Source organism: Strongylocentrotus purpuratus, unplaced genomic scaffold, assembly GCF_000002235.5.
Source record: "Strongylocentrotus purpuratus isolate Spur 01 unplaced genomic scaffold, Spur_5.0 spur5_scaffold_20, whole genome shotgun sequence".
Taxonomy (NCBI): Eukaryota; Metazoa; Echinodermata; class Echinoidea; order Camarodonta; family Strongylocentrotidae; genus Strongylocentrotus; species Strongylocentrotus purpuratus.
The window spans coordinates 46,968,963-46,991,555 of record NW_022145606.1 but is presented as its reverse complement, the minus strand read 5'-3'; the positions used below and the strand labels follow the sequence as shown (position 1 = coordinate 46,991,555).

Below are 22,593 nucleotides of genomic sequence, written 5' to 3'. Positions count from 1 at the left end.
TATTAGTGACATGCATGTAGCTGCAGAGAGTATAGACAAAATACAAATGTAAAGGATTCATGAATTAAAGCTATTGCAAGTCAACGCAAAGCGTAGCATCCCTTGCAATTAGTACAAATGGCCTATATATATATATACGTCAGAACTTACCTCCATTGGACTATACTATTATATTACTAGGCAAGGAAGTTAACCACATTTTCACATATTTAATTAGGTGTTTCTGCATATTTAATGAGCTATGACCTTTCACCTTTGTCGTACATACTCTGAAATAAAACTTAGGCTGTACATGTATTTTGATAACATGTAACTTCATATTAAATTTCAGTAAAATTTGTCAAACATTACTCAAGTTATCGAATGGAAACCAGATTTATTTTTGTTGTTGACCCGTCAGCCCCCCCCCCCCCCCCCCCCCCCCCCCCCCGTGGGTCTAAGCCTGCAGAAGATCCAGATCTACACTTTGTTGGCGGAAAAATCGCAACTGATCTCCCTACCTTTCTTCTTTCTCTTTTTTTTCTGTCCCTTTCTCTCCTCTTTCCCTTCCCTTCCTTCTCTCCCATTTAGGTTTGCTTGGGGGGGGGGGGGGGGGGGAGGCAAGGTCCTTTCGGCCCCCACCCTTCTCCACACGTTGTTGGCGGGATTAACCACAAGCAATCTATTTCCCCTTCTTTTCACCTTTTTTTTCTTCTTCCTCTTTTTCGGTCCCTTTCAGTTCTCATTTTTTCCTTTTTAGCGGGGGCAGGGGGAGGCAAGGGCCTTTTGCCTTACCCCCACCCTGATCCATAACTTGTTGGCGGGAAAATTGCAACTGATACCCCCTTCTTTTCTTTTCTTCTTCCTCAATTTTCCTTCCCTTTATCTCCTCTTTCCTTTTTTCTTTCCATTTCCTTCCTTCTCTCTTATTTTTTTGATGGGGGGGGGGGGGGGGGGAGGCAACAGCCTGGGAGGCGAGGCCTTTCGCCCCCCCCCCTGATCTCCTTCTTCCCCCTTTTCTTTTCTTCTTCCTCTTCTTTCTTTCCCTTTCTCTCCTCTTTCCCTTCTTTTCCTTCTCTCTCTCTCTCTCTCTCTCTTTTTTTCCTCCTTTTTTTTTTTTTTTTTTTTGTTGTCCTCCTTTTTTTCCCCCTTCCTTTTTTCCCCCTCCCCCCCCCCCCCCTTCCCCCCTTCCCCCCCCCCCTTTTTTTCCCCTTTTTTTCTCAGGGGGTGGGGGGGGGCGGGCCCCTCGTCCCACTGGATCCGCCACTGCCCAAACCAATACTTACCAGATGGTTATGTTCTGTGGCTGTATCACGGTTATGGAAACCACTCGTTCATCCGCATGCATGCAAAAATCTTGTGAGTAGAGTCTATCGGATGACGGGAATGAGGAAAAAAATGCGTGTGATGGTGTGACGCTATATATGCACTGCTACTAGCTGTGCGGATCGAATCGGCCGGAGCGAACTGAGGTACGTGGTTTGCTGTTTCACGAAAGTGTCATTTCTGTCTACACTAGCTTGGATGATGGTAATCAAGATTCGATCTACGTTAATCTCGAGAAATTAGCTGGAAATGCGACGCAATGACATGCTGCATTGCATTGGGATCAGAGTTTACACCCCGCAATGCCACGCCCTGGTATCTCAATGCCTATGTCGTGCGGGCGCGCGAGCTCAATTACCTCACGGGGAATCCCCAAAATATTATGGCAGCGCATAGTTTTAAATGACTCGGACGTATGACTCGGCCAAGTCCACTCCAAAAATAACTTTCATATAATAGAAGCAGAAAAATCAGACAAACCGACCACAAAAAGTTAAAGCAAAATCGGATAACTAATAAGAAAGTTATGAATCTTTGATGACATGAACATTTTTGAAAATCACTAGACAAATTGGCAACTCACTCATGAGTCTGTGACGTCATTGCGTTATATTGAGAATATAAATTTCCCATTTTCCCCCAGAGAATCTTATTTCCTCGCACCAGCATCCAAGTTATATTGGTAGTAATATGTTTTTGGATGCACTAGTAAAGAGTTATTTTTTTCAGTTAAATCATGAAAAATGTGATCTGTGATAAACTATTTATAGAAGAATTAATAATTATGAATATACAATATTCAGAAAATAGTATAGATTCTTCAAAGTTCATAAAAGATTTGTAAGCAATAAAGTTTTTTTTCCTTTTGCCCCCCCCCCCCCCCCCCCCCCCCCCCCTCCCCAAATTTGAAAATCGCGCAGACCGATATTTCGATCCTGGGGGGGGGGGGGGGGCGGGTTAGTGAGCATTTTTACTTTTTGATCAGCACCCCCCCCCCCTTGAGCAAACAAAAAGTTGAGGGGGGTTAACCCCCAAAACACCGCCCCCCACCCCCTCCTCTTGCGTACGCGCCTTTACAGGGTATAGCACTCAACTAAATTCCTAGCTCTCCATATCGATGAACAATTGAAGTGGAAAACTCGTATCAATAATCTATGCAAAATATTGTCAAGGAATACTGGTGTAATTCGTAAATTGAATTCTGGTCTTCCTCTCCAAAGCATGCCGAAAGCATGTTACTTATTTTGTATTCAAGATTATATACCTCATTTTAAGATTCTTTACTAATCCTGTCTTCTGATTGGTTGAAAATGCAGTCATGTTCTTAACCATGCCCGCTAATTGAAATTCATAGTCATTTTTCCCGGCTCTACCGGTTTATATCCATTTTTCATAGCACTTTTTCCCCCGGCCCCCCCACTCAGAGGTCGGAATGACCGCATGCGTGTTGCCAAAATGTCCGGTAAAGGGGTACTTTTCGAGCGACAAAGTCCGGCCCGAGAATTGTAAAAAAAGGGGTGTATTTGACTTTTCACCCGGAGATTTCTTTAAAAAGGGGGTGTTTTTCTTTTTTTCTCTCATCTCTTTGGACTCCTGAGAAATTATTCCGAATTTAGGGGGGTACATTGAGCATTTTTCCTGATTTAGGGGGGTCTCCAAGGCAGGAAAAGCACGCGAAAAGCCCGCGAAAGGGGGGTTCGGAAATGTTGGCAGTCCTCAGATAGGGGGTGCTTTCAAAAAAAGGGTACGAGCATATGCGTACCCTAAATAACACTGAGTGGGGGGGGCCGGGCTTTTTCCATGGCTGTGAAACGTGACGTCATTTTGCTGCGACCCCCATTTTGGTTTACGTGTTACCGTATAAGTTTCTTTTGTGCGATGACCGATGCGCAATACCGTTAACGGTGTTTGAGTGCAATTCGATTTTGGTCGCTGTACAAAAGTTACTGTTCGTTTAAACGTGTTTGGTATTCCCTGTTCTACTGGAGCACAGCTTGTTGGATTTCATACTGTACACAAGTTATTGTTGGTGTTAATATTCATGACTTCAAAGAGATGGAAACCTAAATGGGTGAGTCAACACATTCCTTTTTTTCGGTATATAAAATATATATTGACTGCTTTTAATATTCGAGGCATAGTTGTTTCTATAGGGTCTCGGGAAACTCACAACCTGCTATGACCCCGCGGCGCAAGCGCCTTGGGGTCATAGCAGGTTGTGAGTTTCCCTTGACCCTATAGAAACCACTATGCCTCTCAAAGCAGTCAATATATCCTTATTATTGCTACCTTATATTAATTATGGTGTGCTTGCCTGGGGCAAAAATAATCTCTAATAGCACAATTAGATAAACTATTCTTGACTCAAATTAAAGTTTAAAGGGTAATAAGAACAATCTGTAATGCTGACTTTCGTGCTCATACAAATCCTCTTTTTTATCATCATAGGATTTTTTAAAGCAGGAGATATTTATTATATGCAATTGGGTTCCTGAAATGCCACAAGAGGTGCTAAATTCTGCATTCCACCCCGTACAAGGACAAGGTTTACTCTCAACACTTTAGTTTGCACTGCATGGACCAAGGTTTTGGTACACTCTTGACTCAGGCACTATAAAGCCATTCTGTCAGTGACTTCAAACGTAAACTGAAGTTATACTTATTGAATACTTATTTAGTTGATTCTTGGAATTCCCTTTTCCAATGGTGTAAAGGAAATAGAAAACTATGCTCATTTTAAGAGGAAATTAAAGGAATACCTAATACTTGACAGTCAGATAAGAGAAGTAAATGACATGTTATATGATTAAAATTTGTATTCTTCTGCCGGTTCATACTTTTTCATTTTGTATATACTTATGTTTTTGTACGTTATAGAAATTCTACAAATTCATCATTGTTTTCCTCTTCTTCCTCCACCTCTTTTTCTTCTTCTCCTTCTTCCTTTTCTTCTTGTACTTATTATCATTTCTATCATCAGTTTAATGTTGTTATTATTATTATCTTTAATAAGTAATAATTTTTCTTTTTCTTATCTGTCTGTAAATAATTATTACTATTTTAAGTTATTAATTTTATACATGTCTGTAAGGCAGGGGCGTACGCAGGATTTTTTCAAGGGAGGGGGGGGGGGGTTTGCTCCCGAAAATTTGAAAATCGCGCCGGCCGATAAGTCGCTCAGTGGGGGGGGGGGGGGGGTAAGCGGACACTTTTTTTTTGGGGGGGGGGGGGGGCAAGCGGACACTTTTTTTTTTTTTTGGTCTCGAAATTTCAAAATTTGACATTTTTCTTCGTTCGGGGGGGGGGGGGGGGGGGGGGTAAGGTCACCTTTTTTAGGTTAACCGTGGGTATAATTAAAAAATATAATAAAAAAAAAACCCAAAGGGGGGGGGGGGGGTTTTTTTTAGGGGGGTTTACACACATAAAAATACCAAAGGGGGGGGGTTGAACCCCCAACCCCCCCCCCCCCCCTGCGTACGTACGCCCCTGCTGTAAGGGACCCCACTGGAAATAAGCTCTCGAGCTTTCGTGGGTTATCCTTCAAGCTGACTTATTTCTGATCTGTTATTATTTGGAAGCTTGTCGAATAAAAATCAATCAATCAATCAATCTGAATTTTCAATTTTCAATTTGAACTTAAGTTCATTCCTCAATTTAGTACTGTATAGCAACTGCCGACTTACCTTTTCTTTTTTCTTTCCTTTTATCGCCTGTAGCTAGCCTTTAGCTTACAGTGAAAGTCTGTCCATTTCTTTTCCTCCACCCCCTCCTCTCTCTCTCTCTCTCTCTCTCTCTCTCTCCCCTCTCTCTGTGTCTCTCTCCCTCTCCCGCCCCCTCTCTCCATTATCTCACGTTATCACTCGTATTGCCCCCTTTTGTACATACTCTTCTCCCCACCCTTTTGTATTACTCCATTAAACCATATTTATAATCATATGGTTAAAGTTTATAGTTATTTGTTTTAGTACATTAACCGCCTTTAACGAATATTTCTTGTAGTAGGCCTAATCTACTATATAGGCTGGTTGTTTTTTGTCAATATGATATGGTTTTGAGGGACCTGACCTCTACTCGTCTTTCTTTTCACTTAAATGCATTATATAAACTTATTCCTTATAAGTCTTCTTTTTATAAACTCCACATGTTATATATTTGTTTAAATTGTATTATATACATTCATGTTGGAAGAAAGAGAATAAACTTGAACTTAAACTTGATAAACAATGATTATGTCGTGAGCAGACCTGTACGTAGTAGTAAATTGAGGATCGTGATTTGCCGCAGATGGCGTTATTCATATATTGCGTAATTTCTGTAAGTTATGGAATCAACCCCCGAATCAACCACGAATCGAAGCAGACGAGATTTTGCATTCCCTGGTTTTCTCCATCAAAAAGATCGCTGAAGATGTTTAATGTGGACTTCAAAAACGAGGATGAAGTCAAAGACTACATCAAGAATGTAGGAACAGAATATAGCTTCCAATGCTACAAGGAAAAGACACCCGATGGTAAGTGAAAAATTATATAAATTATGCTGGTGTCCATGGCCATGGCAGGCCAGCCCCTGGTTTTGTGCCCGGCTGGTCTCGGCGCTGCCGCAGTGGTAGTACTGTTGCTTGGCGGCGAATTTTTTTTCCGTACTCGAGAGAGCAAAAATCCCATGTGCGCATGCGCGTGGACTTATGATTTCTCTGCTACTTCCCATACGAAATGTACATGTATTCGCATGTACTGTGCACGATTCGCGTTCTACGAGTTAACGATGGCATAGTAGTCTTCAAACACAGACTCTGATTTGCCAGTTTGACAAATCAATATGCGTATGTGTCGCGATGTGCTTATTCAAGTCTGTGTAGTTGTATGATTCAGACCCAGTAGTGCATATGGAAATACATTGCAACTTGTATAGAATGGTATAGTAGTCTGCAAGCACAGACGCTAATCTGACAGTTTGACAGCATACTACTATGCCACTCTATAAGTTGAGGTGCATTTCCAATACACGCACCAGTAGGGTCTGAATCATAAAACTACTCAGACTTGAATAACACTATTTTGTCAAACTGTCAGATTAGCGTCTGTGCTTGCAGACTACTATGCCACTCTGCAAGTTGAGATGCCTTTCCAATACACGCACCAGTAGGGTCTGAATCATAAAACTACTCAGACTTGAATAACACTATTTTGTCAAACTGTCAGATTAGCGTCTGTGCTTGCAGACTACTATACCATGCTATTCAATTTGGGATGCATTTCTGTAAGCACTAAAATGTCTGAATCATACAACTACTCAGACTTGAATACTAGTACTACTACTATTGCTACGCACGATATATGCGTAATTGTTTTGTCAAACTGGCAAATCAGAGTCTGTGTTTGAAGACTACTATGCCATCGTTTACTCGTAGAACGCGAATCGTGCACAGTACATGCGAATACATGTACATTTCGTATGGGAAGTAGCAGAGAAATCACAAGTCCACGCGCATGCGCACATGGGGTATTTGCCCTCTCGAGTACGGAAAAAAAATTCGCCGCCGGGCCCTGGCCTGGCCTGGTGTGTTGCGCATCATGCATGGTAATTGGTATTGAATCCAGACCAAAGCAACTTTCAACTCATAAACGCTTCGGAATAACTTTGATAATACAGGATTAATAATTATTATGATCATTGGCTGTCTTAATTGAGGATTTGGATTTAGAAAGCCAGATGATTTAGTGAGTGTGCATCACACACGTAACGTACTAGATCTACTGCTATAACGTACTAGATAGTCTAGATCTATTGCACACAATAGTACAACAACTGCGGGTTATCACACATAGCTGCATTACTATCCTGGCTGTGTAGTAAAAGCTGTGCTTTTGATTCTCAACATTTCAAACACCACTGACACTGTACAAAACTCAACAGATTTCACTCAAAATCGGTACTTTAGTGACAATTGATGACACCTAAATAGCAGTTAAATACATTCTTTTTAACTTTAATACTGATGTTAGATTCTAAAATGAATAATTCAAAAATTCAAATTGTAAGTCTAGTGTCAAATTTGCCGATCAGCCCAATCGGTCCTATTGTGTGCAGTCTATGCAATATTGTGTGGTGTGTATATCTGTGTATAATAATACCTGCCTCACAGCAAGTATGCAGTGCTAGAAGTCAATACACATTAGCATTGACTCTCTATGCTTTGCTGGAGTGGCACTGCATGCACTGTCTGCACGTCAACGTAACTTAACTACCTTCTCGAGTGTCCATTTCTAAGCCCTAATCATGACATGGAAAGGTGACTCTGCTCTGAGTCTGACTCTCACTGAGGTAGCAAGAGAAAAATGCATTTGATGAAATGAAGTGCTTTGTATCGGTCTCCCATTGTGATTGTGTGGAGATCGAGAAAAGTGGTTTTTATGTCGTGATGATGCCATTTATTCTATGCAGGTTGATTTATGAACATGAGTGTGTGCATTAATAGGAAGGTATCAATTCTTCTCTTTTTAAAGTAAAACAGCCCAAGCCTATTTATTAATGTTGTCATTCTTTTTCGTCCCCCCTCTCTCTCTCTCCCTCTCTCTCTCTCTGTCTCTCTGTCTCTTCCCTTTTATCCTCTACATTTTCTTCCTTTTCTTCCCCTCGTTAAATCTTCTTGTCTTCCTCCTTTTCCTTTCTTTTCATCTTCATCTACATGTATCACTTTTTCTTCTCTTCCCTCTCTCCTCTTTCTCCTCCTCCTCCTTCTTCTCCTTCTGTCATCTTCTTTGTCTCTTTCTTATCCTCCTCTTCCTCTCCTCCTCCTTCCCCTCTTTTGAATACAGGTTGTTTCAGACTTGGTGACTTCTTTGCGGGTGTAAAGAATGACTTCCCCCAAGCAGCCAAGGCCTATCAGTTGAGCTGTGATGACTTTGACCATCCTAGAGGCTGCAGTAAGACTGGGGCTTATTACCTCTATGGAAAAGGTAAGAATCGGGATCTTGATTGGATTTGATCTGAATAATGAACTTAAGTTAATAACTTATTCTGAATATGAATTGAATTGGTCTGAATTATTAATTTAGTTTAATCTGAATTGTGAATTTAATTTAATCTGAATTGTGAATTTAATATAATTACTTACGGGTAGTCTGAATATGAATTTAATTTTGGTCTGCATTTTGAACTATCGCATTTCGTGTTATCTATGTTCAAGTCAAATGTACTATTCTGTATTTATTTGTATCTTATTGATGTTTATAATCTGTAATTTTGTATTGACATGCAAATGTAAACAAATTCCAATAATTGGACAATAAATTTGAATTGAATTGAATCCTATAAAGTGACATTGAGTCAATACCCTCTGCAGCTGCAGGAATGTACCCAAATTCACTTAAAAAGACACCCCTCCTCCCCCCTCCCCCCCCCCAAAAAAAAAGGGGGGGGGGGAAAGGTTAAGGGCAACTCTTCATCCTCCTCTTTCTCCCCCATCTTGTTCTCCTTCTTCCTCTTCTTCTTCTTATATTCTTCTTCTTCGTCTTCTTCTTTTCTTCTTCTCCTTTTTCTTCCCTCTCCCTTCTCCTCCCTCTTCCTCTTCCTCCCTCTTCCTCTTCGTCCTCCTGCACTTCTTCTTTTTCTTTGCCATTATATGCCCTCATGGTGACCATGCGGTAGGAATACTCCCCAGAGTCCCCAGGGAGTGGAGACAGTGTACATGAATGAATCTGATGACCGGGGTAATAATATCTGTACAACACTTAGAGATGGTATTTCATATTAAATGCTGTTTAATCCCAGATTATTGTTTTTATAAAGTTCCACTAAACAAAACAAAAATTCATTATCAATTTTTTAAATTTCATAATGCAGGTTTTGAGAAGAACAAGGAGAAGGCTCTTCATTACTTCATCAAAGGCTGTGACCTAGGCAACCAAGATGCCTGCTTTGGTGCAGGCTCTGTCTTCATGTCATCCAAGAAAGGTACCCCAGACTCAGAGTTAAAACAAGACAGGGACAAAGGGCTCAAGCTACTTGAGACTGCGTGTAAAAAGGATCACCAGGCGAGCTGTTTCAATCTCAGTGCTGTGTACCTCAAGGGGTTAGGTGGCATGGAGAAGGATATGAAGAAGGCGATTGAGTATTCAACGAGGAGTTGCGAGCTCGGTCACATGTATGGATGCGTCAACGCGAGTAGAATGTATAAATTAGGAGACGGGATCGCAAAGAACGAGGCCTTAGCGAATAAATACAAGGAGAGGGCGAAAACGCTTCACGATGAAGCTAAAGAGACTAACAGACAGTTGCATTTTGGACAGACGTCGTGATATGATGGAAAAGCTTGCTGTTTACAAGTCTGATGGACTTTGTCTCCTGTAGCAAAACCCAGGGCTTGACCCATCGGGCGCCCAGGGCTCAAATGGACGCCTAAACTAGAAGTCTAGAGTCAACATAGAAATTGAAATATTTACATTTGGCTTGTGCTTTAATACATGTGCAGAATTAAAAGCGGTCACTACAGACCCCCTTTCCAAAAAGTGAGTGTGTAGACCTGCAATACCAGAGTATATGAACATGTAATGTGTGTCTGTGAGATGTTATTGTCTTTTGATGAGCTACCCAAAATATCATATTCAGCTCTCTAAAGACAAGCAAAGAAATATTTATATTGATTGATGAAGTGAATAATTACACAAATACTTGTGGGTGTGTGTGGGGGAGGGGGGGGGGGGCCTTTTATGCAACTGAGAATTACACCAGATAGGAGGGGGGCATGTATTTAGGATTTGCTCTACATCGACAATGAAACAATATTCATTTATAGTTTGTAAAGGCTATGATTGAAATTCTACCTTTGTATTTGTCCGTTGATGACATGCCTTTGCCTACCGAAGTTCGAAATTCAGATGTTATACTGCAGATGTTACTACATGTATAAATCCTTTTTTTATGCCAATAAGCTGAAGCAAATTTAAAATTTCAAGATTGTGACTCAATAAGTAAGAGAGGTTTACTAACATATTTCAATTTTATGCATACTTTTTAAACAAAGATTGTTCTTGACAACCTGAAAGCAGGCATTTGGCTTGCCCAGCATAGCAACAAGTAATATATGCTGACTATATTCCAAGTATTGTAGTTCATTCATTAATAACAGGCAACTAGGTCCCAATGAAGGAAACATCCATGAGTTGGAATAGATTAGTGAACCAATTTATTATCCGAGAAAGTTTGGCCCTAAGCTAGCTGCAGAGAGAGTTGCAGCCAATAATTGATCTGCAGGATGGAAAATGGAATAAATAAAACAGACCCCTGCAGTTACTGCTGTTTAAGTGATTGAAAAGTATATACATGTACTGTCCATTTTACTATGAGTTTTTATTACAATATTACAGTTTATTAAACTGTTTGAAGTGAACAAGATTATTCTGTGTTTCGATTTGTATTGTTGCATGATACCTCACTTCAGGGGCGGATCCAGCCGGCGGCAAGAGCGGGGGCCCAAATCCGTGAGAAAATATTTAGCGGCGACTCTGCCAGCCGGTGAATAAGCGGGGGGTTTTGGTTGTGATGTCCTCTCCCCCCCCCCCCCCCCCCATCTTCATAATAGCAACACACAATCAAGTGCATGACCTTCAATTCCATTTAAGGTGGGGTGTTTCTTTTTTGGGGGGAGGGGTGGAATTGTTTGGTTGTTTCGTTATGTCATTGTTGAACATGTCCTGCTGTCGTAGGAAATCATCAATTTCTGTAGTTTCATTTTGGATGCAATTCATTCTTTATTCAAATTAAAAAATGTTTCCTCCGGGTGTAGAAAATATTCTTGTTGCGAATAGCCTGTATACTTTTACTAAATCATTTCTGTTAAACCAAAAACTTGCTCATTAAGCTGTCACAATTTGATCTCGACTGTCATTTTTCCAGCATATTGCAAAATTTTCGAATTTCCTTTTTCTTTATTACTACTTTTTTATCAATCACTTTGAATTCAATTAAATGTACACTGTACATGTATTTTTAGAATGGATTTTTTTCTTCTTCAAGAATTTAAACCAATTGTGCAAGTTGGAAACAAAAATGATAGGATTATTTTCTGTTTTTACAGCAATTAATATCCTCAAACATCCTTGCACAGATGCACTAAAGGGTTTGTTGTGGTTCGGTTTACAACCAGTTTGTCTACTACCCAATTGAATTGGTCTATTCCCATATGGTCTACACCCAGCCTGTATAGTCTAATAATCATTTTGTCTACTTATCATTTGTTCTAATTCCCAGTTTGTCTAATGCCCATTTTGACTATCCATACGGTCTAATAATCATTTAATCATAAATATAAACATTAAATGATTATTAGACCTTATGGATAGGAGACAAACTGGGAATTAGACCAACTGGTTATCAGACTAAAAGAACAATACACAAAATGGGTAGTAGTATGAATAATTGGAGATTAGACCAAATGATAAGTAGACAAAATGAGTATTAGACAACGTGGATAGTTGACGGATAGTTGACGGGCTCGGTGTAGACAATATGAGAATAGACTAATTGGGTAGTAGACAAACTGGTTGTAGACCAAACTGCAATTCACCCACACTAGTATAAGTATTCCTAGCTTCTTGTAATGCTCCATTCATGATGCCTGCTACTTCCTGGTTCAATTTTTAAAAAAATTAGACATCCATTTACAACTTTCTTTCACACAAAGACATCCTTTCTTTTTGGAAAGGAAACTGGGGATAAAATAGTTGGTTTAAAGGTATAGACCAGTTTTGGAAACACCCCCTTCTCTAAAAACAAAATGGAAGCTCTTATTACCAATCATGTGTAAGAATACGTAATACAAATTTTGCCGGGAAACCGCCTACTAATTGATATATTTGGTAAATTATTATATCTATCCGGACTGTATAGATATCGCCTAGTCCCATATACATCTTTCTGTGTAAAGTGCTTGTAACTTTACCAAGACTGGGCCAAATTTCTTATCATTTTGATGATTCCAGAACCTTGCATTACACACCAATACTTTTATGCTAGATGATCAACCTTTTCTGATCGATTCCACAACATTTCTTTGACAATGCAATCGCATGACCAGAACTGGTCTTAACCTTTAAACAGAATACTGATAGTCATAAAAGAAAACAAATAATATCACATAGAAAATATTGTTTCAAGACATTTTATTCAACATTTGTTGAAATATTCATGTAAATTCTATTTTTATGTACAATGCAAGATACACAGTTTCCATGAGATCTCACCAAAAAAAAAGAAGAATGGTGATATTAATTCATACAAATGTTTCATGAGAGGGGTGGGGCAAATCACATTTATAATAGCGGTATCTTTTCCATTCCTACTTCTTGCACAGCACTTGTATTGACTTGCTAAATGTAAAGTCTTCACTTTATGAATACAGCATTCAATGGAGTAAACATGTCCATGATGCCCTTGCGTTACAATGCACCACTCTTAACCTCGATCTCTGTCATAACTGTCTTCATGAGCAAAGTAATATTACTGAGATTCAGGAAGAAGACATTGATAATGCACCACTCTCTCTCTATCTAAAACTTGCTTGATCTTTATAGGCAATACAGTATTTGCATTCTAGAAGGGTTCCTATTCCTTCATGTTGACGATGCACCACTCTTCTCCCTTCTCAATTCAAAAATCCATTGAAAAGCAGTATGATATTGGTATTTGGGGACTGAAAGAATAGGTCCCATTCTTTGCTTCCATAATTTGTTATGCATCATTCTTATCCCATCCCTATCTGAAAATTATAGCTCAGTAATATGATACTGGTATCAGGGGCAGAAAGAAAGGCACCCATTCTTTGATACACTTATTAGCAATGCACCACTCTTATCCCTTCTCAATCTAAAAAATCTGTTGATTAGCCTCATGGCATTGGTAAAGAGGTCACAAAGAAAGGGTTCCCCATCTTCTTTTCAACTCTCATTCTCATTTATCATGCACCACTCTGATCCCTTCTCAAACTTAAAATGATTTGATTACCAAGCAGAATTAGTATTTAGGTCCAAGAAACGGTTCCCATCTTTTTTGTTTTACTCTCATGCACCACTCTGATCCCTTATCAAACTTAACATCACTTGATTAACACTAAGAACTAGTATTTAGGTCAAAGAAAGGATTCTCATCTTTTTTGTTTTACTCTCCTGCACCACTCTGATCCCTTCTCAAACTTAAAATAACTTGATTAACACTAAGAATTAGTATTTAGGTCTAGGAATAAAGGGTCCAAAGTCATGGATTTTCCAGTATTTGTAGAAGGCTGCCGCACCTCCTAAAGCTGCACAGGACCCAGAGCCAACTCCCATACTTTGCACTGTGAGAGGAAGAGAGGAAGAGATGGAAATAGATAGGGAAAGTAGGGAAGGGGTTGGGGAGATAGAGAGAGAGAGAGAGAGAGAGAATAGGAGAGAAAGAGAGGAAGGATGGAAAGTTGAAGAGAATCAAATTGAGGGAGAGAAAGAGAGAATATCAAGCAGAGGGATGAAGACGCATATAGACATGGAAATGTCGAGAGGGAGAAAAGAGGATATAAAAAGATATAACAGATAATAGGAGAGAATGAAAAAAAAGGATGGGAAATTTAAAAATAAAGGGACGAACATAAATAGAGGGAGAGAGAGAGAGAGAGAGAGAGAGAGAGAGAATATCAAGCGGAGGGATAAAGACATGTATAGACATGGAAATATCGGGAGGGGAAAAAGAAGATAAAGGATATACAAAAAAAGAAAAGAGATAACAGATAAAAGGAGATAAAGAGGATGGGAAATATAAAACCAAAGAGGCGAACATGAAATGGGAAGGTGAGAGAGAGGGAGAGAGAGAATTTCAGGCAAAGGGATAGAGACACAGTTAGAGATGGAAATATGGAGAGGGAGAAAGGAGGACAAGGATATAAAAAGGAGAGAAAGAAACAGAGAGAGAGAAAAAAAGGAGAGGGACATAGGAAAATAAAGAAACATAAATGGAGGAGGGAGGAAAAGATGGAGGTAGATGGTAAGTGAGAAGGGGAAAAGAAAATAGAGATGGATATGGAAAGAAATGGAGAGATATGCAAAGGAAAATATGGAGAAAGGAAGGAAGAGAGAGAGAAACAGTTAGTCTTCCAGATAAATATTACACACAACATCAATTTGTTTTCAATGTTCTTTGTGAAAACTAAATTCGAATTACTATGCCAACCATGAAATGAAATAGGCACATTTCTCATATGAACTATTATCTTAATCAAAGGAAAATAAAGTTGTAAAATGGCATTCTCCTCAAAAATATGTCTTGATAAGCCATGTTACTAGAGATCCCCCAATCCATACAGCTACCCCGGTATAACAAGTCTTAAAACTAAGGAACATATAACACATGCTAAATTTCAATAACAAAGTTGCTCTCAGCCAACTTAACGCCACGATTTCAGTAGCTTATAAAAGATACTGTAACTGGTTATGGATGACAAGTTTTATGAAACAGGGCCCTGACTTAGGAGAGATGAGGTACACTTTGGGGGTTCAGTGACACATGATCATCATCATCATCATCATCGTCATCACCATTACTATCAAGATCATCATCATCATGATCATCATCATGATCATCATCATGATCATCATTGTTTATATGTCTATATAACTTGAAGGCAGACCACCTTATTCGTCCTCGTGACGAATTCAATTCTAGTTATTATTTCCATTATTATGAGGAGTAAGTTGAGGGGTCAGTGACACAAAGACATAACTCCATATTTTGCCAAAATTAGTATTTGATATTAAAATGTTCAGAAAATGTGGGCTTTCACAGAAACACAAAGACTTAACTCCATCCAACACCCCATTGAAGTCAATGGCTAGTGAAACAAAGACTTAACTCCTTAAGGCCCAAGTGCTCAGTGACACATAAGCCACTTTTTTCTCAAAATGGAGTTTAGGTCTTTGTGTCACTGACCCCTCAACTTACTCCTAATAATAATGGAAATAATAATAAGGAGATGAGGTAGAAAATCTGAAGAAGAAGAAGGAGGAGGAGGAGGAGGAGGAGGAGGAGGAGGAGGAGGAGGAGGAGGAGGAGGAAGAGGAAGAGGAAGAGGAAGAGGAAGAGGAAGAGGAAGAGGAAGAGGAAGAGGAAGAGGAAGAGGAAGAAGAAGAAGAAGAAGAAAAGAAACAGGGCCTTGACCTCTGACCCAAGAGGTACACTTACTCCTTGCTCCCAAGAAGAGCCCTGACGTGCATCCTCCGATGAAGTAGTTAAGGGGCGTGTCCTTTCCTCTGTAGGATGCGGTCGCACCTGTCGTGGTGGCAAAGATGGCCCCTACGGCGGCTGTGAATTGACAAATAAGAAATAAAACAAATGAATACTAATACAGTAGGCTTGCGGGTGCACCATGTGAGAGAGAGGGAGGATTGAGGAGTCCTGAAAAAGAACTCTCGGTAATCTTTGAGGTTAGATGCTGCTTGTAAGTATCGGCTTGCATGGTGATGTAGTATACAGTAGGCTCACGGGTGCACCATATGAGAGAATACTTATAACAGAAAATCCTGGGGAGTGTTTCACAAAGATCTTAAGTTGAACTTATCTCTAAGTTGGACTTAACAGTTATGGAACGTTGTTAACATCTTTGAAAATATTTTGTAAAAGTCATTTTAAAAGACATAACATGTTAATTCAAATCATTCATACTTTCTATTATCAAGGAGATTTTATGTTCTTGATGTGGAATTTATGAAAAGTCTAAAATAAATTCTTGCTTTTTAATATATTTTATTTTAAGGCTACAGATGGCTCTCCATATTGTCTAAGTCCAACTTAGAGTTGAGTTTGACTTAGGATCTTTGTGAAACACCCCCCAGAACCTTTATACACAGGTCATTTATGCATCTTGCTCTGTTTACTTTTTTCATTTTTATTCTGAAAGAAATGTTTTGCTCAGGTAATTTTACCTGTCATGCTTCTTTGTATTTCACTCTTTTTTTAAAATCCCAGAAACAACAAAATTCAAATTTACAGTACAAAGTTTATACCTCTGTCCCACAGTGTTTAGTAACAAGGATGTCCTACTGCATAGGGCTCAGTGGTAGAGCAGTGATCTCATAACCGAAAAGTTTTTGGTTCAAAACCAAGTCAATGCGCTACAGCGCTAGTGCCTTTGGTAAGGCATTAATCCATAATACCAAGTCCCTCAGAGAGGACTTAAAGCCATTGGTCTCCTGGTTTACGAGCATGTATTGTACATGCTTTCTCAGCAGTCAGATTCAGATTCAGATTTATTTTAATAGTCCATTTGGAAATTCAGTTGTTGGCATTACATAAAGCACATTAACAACAATAGAAAATAATAAATAGATTATACACAGTTAGCAAAGTTACAATGACGTACTAGTTATATAGAAACACGGATATGAATCGTTTTTACATAGTGGAATAATGACCGAAAATAAATGGACTTATAACAATATTGAAAATTCATGATTGCGTAGAATTCAGAAATATTATTAATATTATCTTTTATTATTTTTATTCTTATTATCAGGTGAAACAAACAACTTAAATGCCACTCTGCATCTTCTTGTGTGAGGAGATTTCATGCTACTGTTGTTGCATGCAAAGGGTGGACATTTAACATCGGGGTCAATGTGATTAGATTTCTGACGGGTCTCATAAACTTTTAGTTTTATTTCCTTACCACATGTAGCCGTGAGAGCACCAGTCCTCAGAGCTGCCTCCCCCAAAGTCTGGGGGTTGACGGCCAGGATTATAGCGCTGGTTCCAGCACCTACATCAAGATAATACAGTGGCAATGTTTAGAAATCTGAAATAAGTTATACAAACAATAATAGTCGGTAGACTAGTCACATTTTGTATATTTTACTTACAACCCTTTTTTTTTTTACTAACATGCAATATTTTTATTTTTTTTCTGTCTAATTTCTCCTTCTCCTTCTTCTCTTTCTCCTTCTTCATCTAAAATTCTTGCTCTTTCTTTAATTTTAGTTTCATATTCTTCTAATTTCTAAGTTCTAACTAATCTCGCAGCATCAGTCTTCTTCTACGTGTAGTTCTACAGACTACCCACCTCTCTCTGTTGTTGTTCCTCCGCTTTTCGGAGATCAGCGAGTTTATCGCATTCGAAGTAATAGGCTTCTGTAAATATGTTATAAAATCCTAAGTTGGAGGGTATGGAGTGCAGGCGATGGGCATGCATTTTGTAAAGATAATAAAGTGTCATCTTTATCATTCACAGTGAAGGGAAGGGATGGATCATATGGCAAGAAGCCAAGAGAATTCATCGATTCATTCTTCCTCATATTTCCATGTAATGTAGGCCTATTGTAGCCTAATTCTATGCTAAACACTTTCAAACTATCGAATTGCTTTAAAACTATGCGGAGATCACACTATCCTTTCTATTTGGCATTTTCCCCTAATGACAACAGCACATGATATAGACTAGATGATAGATCCGAAGATCGAGAATGATCATTTTCAAATGTTACTTACAATGTATAACAATACACCAACTTTGGTATATGGGACAACACAATATAAACTTTAAGAAAACCACTCACCTACAATCGACGATAAAAAGGAGATTTCGAGGGTTCGTATCGTTGTATCGTTACCATTAAGTAAATCAAATTTCGGACGCAACATTTCCTTTATTTTGGGATCCATTTTGCAGATAGAAAGAGGTCTAAAAAAGGAAAAATGTGCTGGCCTTTCGTGATCTCTCAACTTCGAATCAATACTTGTCAGCGATAGGCGCACCTCGACACAATGCATGAATTTTTTTGTGTGTGTGTACTACTTGCATTTTGTCTGTGTTTTTTTTTTCGTAAGATGGACTGGTGAGAGAAAAATGGACTGGTTGAATTGAGGCCTTTGTCGAATAGGCCTACTTTTAAATGTCATATTCTCAAGAAACATGAATCGGAACAAATCAGTATTTCACACACTTGAAGAAAAAAAAATTGGTTATTAAAGTTTGAATATATATACAAATATACTTTGAGTCCTTTAATTTTTAAATTTTTAAATTTTTCTCTTCTTCTTTTTGTTTGGGGGGGGGGGGGGGGGGGCAGCAGGGACGGGGCCAATCATTAGCTGCATGCAATCTGTTAACATTATGCAGAGTACATTAATCTGATTTGAATTTTTATGTTATCATATTGAGTTTTTGTCAAAATTGCATGGAGGCAAACAGTAATTAGCAACTCGATCTCTGATGCTATATATGGCAATTAAAGTTAACGTAATTACATGCCAAATGCACTGAATAGTTTCTGGGCTGTGGCACGAAAAATATTTCAGAATCTTTTGAATCACGGTGTAGAATCAGAAAAAAAGACCTGGTGAATATTATCTACCAAATTAACCAACAAGCAACTTTTGTTAAAATATTACTCTGCCCTTTCCTCTCTCTTCCTCTCTCTCTATCTCTCTCGATCTCTCTTTCCACACACCCCTCTCTCTCTCTCTCTCCTAGATTAATTCCTCAATTGAAATTTTCTTTCTGTTTTTCCTCCTTTGCACATCTGATTTTACCCCCCCCCCCCTCGTTATTTTGTTCTCTAGACCTCTCGTGAAAATCAAAAGAAAATATACATTTCAGAAATGCACAACAGATTGAACAGAAAACAGACTTGTATGGTTCTACACATTTATTTTGATATGCTCCCTATTGCAATAAATATGAAAATACTTCTGTTTGTCTACAAATACACAGACGATTCTGGCAATTAACATTATGGCAACACATAGACTCAAGGTATGTTTTCATAGGAAATTGTAATACAGATTATGACATGACAGCTAGCCTACAGAGCTGCAGTAATAATAAAAAAAACACAATATAAACACCAATACAACAAAATACACGGTCATAAGTATGGCGAATGGTACTGCTATTTGACAAGCAAAATACAACATATGGCAGCATTACATCATTACTCTGATATATTTAAATGCCCAACTGTAATTATTTAAATTAAATCAGGCAATTCATTTACAAAGTGGACAATTCTGTGAAGGAAAACATATTTGCTGAATTTTCAAACAGATGTGTTGGTGGCAGGAAATATTGAGTTCGTTATTTAGAATTGTGAAAAGAGTCGATCAAAGAAACGTTTATAAAAAGAAAAATTGACACATAGGGCTATTTTGAAAAGACCAAGATGTGAGTAAGAGAGAAGGATAGGCAGGTAAGATATAGATGCTGAGAAACAGAAAACCAAGAGAGGGAGTCCCTCTCTCTCTCTGAGGGAGATGGAGAGAGTGAGTGAGTGAGGACCGATGAGAGAGAGAGAGAGGGAGGGAGAGAGAGAGAGACAGAGAGACAGAGAGAGAGAGAGAAAGAGGAGGAGGTTCAATAAGGATTGGTGTTTTAAAATGAGGGGAAAAAAAAGAATGAAAGAATGTTGAACTTTGTATAACACCAAGTAATGAAAAGCAATTAAATTAAAAGTAATAATACCCAGAAAAGGAATGTAATTTACCATGTTCGTAAGTAAATTAAACAAGGTCAAAATATGTACAGCATATATATTACTGATATTTCATTAATATATTAACCCTGGTACATGTAGATATCCAACGTACAACCAAATGCAACATTGGAAAAAAAAGATTTCCATCAAATTTAAACAGAAACTTTCGATCATTAAATGGCAAGCTTTGCAATTTGACAAAGAAAAGCTACTAACTCTATCTATTCAACCCTGTATCTTTTGTAAAAGTATGTTTAGCATAAACTATGACTTTTTAAAATATTGAATACTCTATGCTGTTAAAAATTGAATACTATTTGATTAGGATTATGATATATCAACAATACATGTATAACCAGACCATACAATACAGACACAATTACATTTCATGGAGATGTTTCTATTTAAGAGTTTATGGCAGTGTATAATATTTATATGGAATTATGAGGAAAGCAAGCCCAAATCCTTGTTTAAAGCCACACTGTCCTACTTGTAGCTACTTGCTCCCTCTATATAGAAAACAATCCCTAAGCGGTGACCATTGGTCCCCATGATCTTCTTTTTCTCATGTTAATCGAGAGCTGAGTTGATAAGATAAACACCCGTCAGTGACCACGCTGGGTGGTCTAATCCCTCCTGGCCAAACTAGTACAGACGGCTTTTACATAATAATACATAAGTTCAAACACTGGGTTCAAACAGCTGGGTGGTTCACACAAAAAAATTCAAACATGTAAAACTTTGAAAGGGTGTAGACCGATTTACACAAAGTGCCAAGTTCCTTGCGGATGGGATCCTGGGCCCACTGATGAAGAGCCCTCGAAGCTCTGGGATTCTTAGATTCTCTCTGGTGCAGTCTGGAGCATTTCCAAACAAATTTTGTTTTATGACTAATAATATGAGAAATAAATTTGGTTGAGATTGAATTTAAACCTGTACGTGAGTTTTAAAGGTCGGCTGTACTAGTTCAGCCAGATGGGATTAGACCACACAGCGAGGTCACTGACAGGTGGCTATCTCATTAAATATTTCTATATAGAGGGAGCAAGAAGCTACAAGTAGGACAATGTGGGTTGAAACCTGCTATTTCAAGGTTAGAACCTGTTGCTCAAAACTATTGAATCCCCTTGTGAAGAGATGAGTCAATACGAGCCACGTTCTCTAGCGCAATTCATACATTGAAATGGGTCTTTAGGTGTTTCTTGAGGTGCAGAGTCTACAGATGGAGATAGCTTTATAATAGCGGGAAGAAATAGAACATTGGAAAATAAACAAATATGTGCAATTACCCTTTGAATTTGAATTATATTTTCGAATAAAAAGGAAAGTGTTTTAAGGAGTTAGGCAGTGTTTAAGGGAGTTAAACAGTATGAGGGACCTTGCACATTACTTCCTATAGTCAGCTGTTATTTCAGATTACATATTTCAGGTTTAGCCAAACTGTTTGACGAAACATTTACTCTACAAAATACATGTACTGGTACACAATTTTTACAATAATTACATATTTCATACACAATAATGAACTTGTTCTGAAGAGTTGATATGAAGAGTAAATGAGAATTGTATAGTTAAATTAACAAATCTATACACATGAGCTATATACAAACATGTATGCTAATATACAAATGTATAATCAAGGTATACCAATACTGGCTACCATATCCTAAACAAAACACAAACAAAAATGAAATAAACTAGACTAGACATCTTAAATTACTTGTGACAAATAAAAACAATACAAATTGCACATCTAAACTACATCAGCCAACTGACCTAGCATATACATTGACAATGTAAATACTTGTATATGTAAACGAATGTTAATCAATACAAAATAATGTGAATTTCATAATCTATACATAATTGTCTGAGTGATATCCAATGTAGGATCAATAACCTTGAAGGTTGAATGGCCTTTGAAGGTTATTAGATGAGAAGGACACAACTTGAAGGTCACAATGAAAGTCATATTCAAGGTCATTTCGGTGTGTTCGAAAAGGTCGATATTTGATTCTCCTTCTCATTAGGTTTTCATCAAAGAATTTATCGGTGCTTCAAAAAGCCCAAAAGTATATTTTGAAATGAAATTACAAATCTCACAGTCCTGGACACTGAAATACATAATAATTAATGACAGCAAGGTCTTGGCATAAACCACAACACAATTTTGAAGAAAATATTTAGCATTAATTCATTCACATAAATATCTCAGTCTTTGGTAAGGCCTTATATTCTAAAATTGATGAAACCGTTCTCACTTAATTAAAACAATATTTTGGTTTACCTTGATTTTACGAGAAAGGGAAACATTTTAAAGCAAGAAGTTCAATATTCACATGATTTTTGTTTTCATCAACAAGAATTTGCCAATATTTCAGTATGGGACAATCAACAACAACAAACCATGGAGAAATTATCAGTGAAAATAATTTACAAATCTTGCAAAATAAGTTTGTCATCAAATCAACTTTACACTGGTTCGTCAAGTGAGAGCATCAACAATTTTTTTTCACTCAATACCTTTAAAATGAAATCACATTTTTTTAAATACTGTGAAAAGAAAAAGAAAACATACGTGAAAATCATGTGAAAACAAATTAAACTGGCCCTGATATAATGTTTTATAAATGACTGACAGGACAGAAAAAGTGAAATGTTGGGTGAGCAAAATGATTGAATGAAATTTGCCTCAGTTTCTAGTCTTTGTAGCACCAAACATAGGCAAGCGATTTGACTTTTTGTATAACATATTATTTTTAGAGTGGGACTCTGAGGGGCAGAAATGGAAGTAGTG

General features: G+C 38.1%; 2 protein-coding genes across 2 annotated transcripts; one reads left to right on the top strand and one right to left on the bottom strand.

Annotated features, from left to right (window-relative positions):
* The first annotated feature begins 5,608 nt into the window (after nt 1-5,608).
* On the top strand, nt 5,609-9,979 carry LOC583420 (cytochrome c oxidase assembly factor 7A). Its single transcript, XM_030993506.1, has 3 exons — nt 5,609-5,815; nt 8,124-8,264; nt 9,151-9,979. Exons 1-3 carry the CDS (start codon nt 5,713-5,715, stop codon nt 9,603-9,605), a joined length of 699 nt encoding a protein of 232 aa, XP_030849366.1. The 5' UTR covers nt 5,609-5,712; the 3' UTR covers nt 9,606-9,979.
* A 2,471-nt stretch (nt 9,980-12,450) lies between these two features.
* On the bottom strand, nt 12,451-18,078 carry LOC115927498 (NADH dehydrogenase [ubiquinone] 1 alpha subcomplex subunit 11-like). The gene is made up of 4 exons (XM_030993504.1): nt 17,880-18,078; nt 16,997-17,086; nt 15,514-15,633; nt 12,451-13,639 (listed from the first exon to the last, which is right to left on the bottom strand). The coding sequence occupies exons 1-4, from the start codon at nt 17,983-17,985 to the stop codon at nt 13,524-13,526; spliced, it is 432 nt and encodes a 143-aa protein (XP_030849364.1). The 5' UTR covers nt 17,986-18,078; the 3' UTR covers nt 12,451-13,523.
* Nucleotides 18,079-22,593: the final 4,515 nt, after the last annotated feature.

What these genes read in the sequence shown, in the direction of transcription:
- LOC583420 (XM_030993506.1), top strand. Translation starts at nt 5,713, where the DNA reads ATGTTTAATGTGGACTTCAAAAACGAGGATGAAGTCAAAGACTACATC. An exon ending in CAAGGAAAAGACACCCGATG is followed by an intron (nt 5,816 to 8,123) that starts GTAAGTGAAAAA and finishes TTTTGAATACAG; the next exon opens with GTTGTTTCAGACTTGGTGAC. An exon ending in TTATTACCTCTATGGAAAAG is followed by an intron (nt 8,265 to 9,150) that starts GTAAGAATCGGG and finishes TTCATAATGCAG; the next exon opens with GTTTTGAGAAGAACAAGGAG.
- LOC115927498 (XM_030993504.1), bottom strand. Translation starts at nt 17,985, where the DNA reads ATGGATCCCAAAATAAAGGAAATGTTGCGTCCGAAATTTGATTTACTT. An exon ending in TGCTCTCACGGCTACATGTG is followed by an intron (nt 15,634 to 16,996) that starts GTAAGGAAATAA and finishes GTCAATTCACAG; the next exon opens with CCGCCGTAGGGGCCATCTTT. An exon ending in GCTCTTCTTGGGAGCAAGGA is followed by an intron (nt 13,640 to 15,513) that starts GTAAGTGTACCT and finishes TTCCTCTCACAG; the next exon opens with TGCAAAGTATGGGAGTTGGC.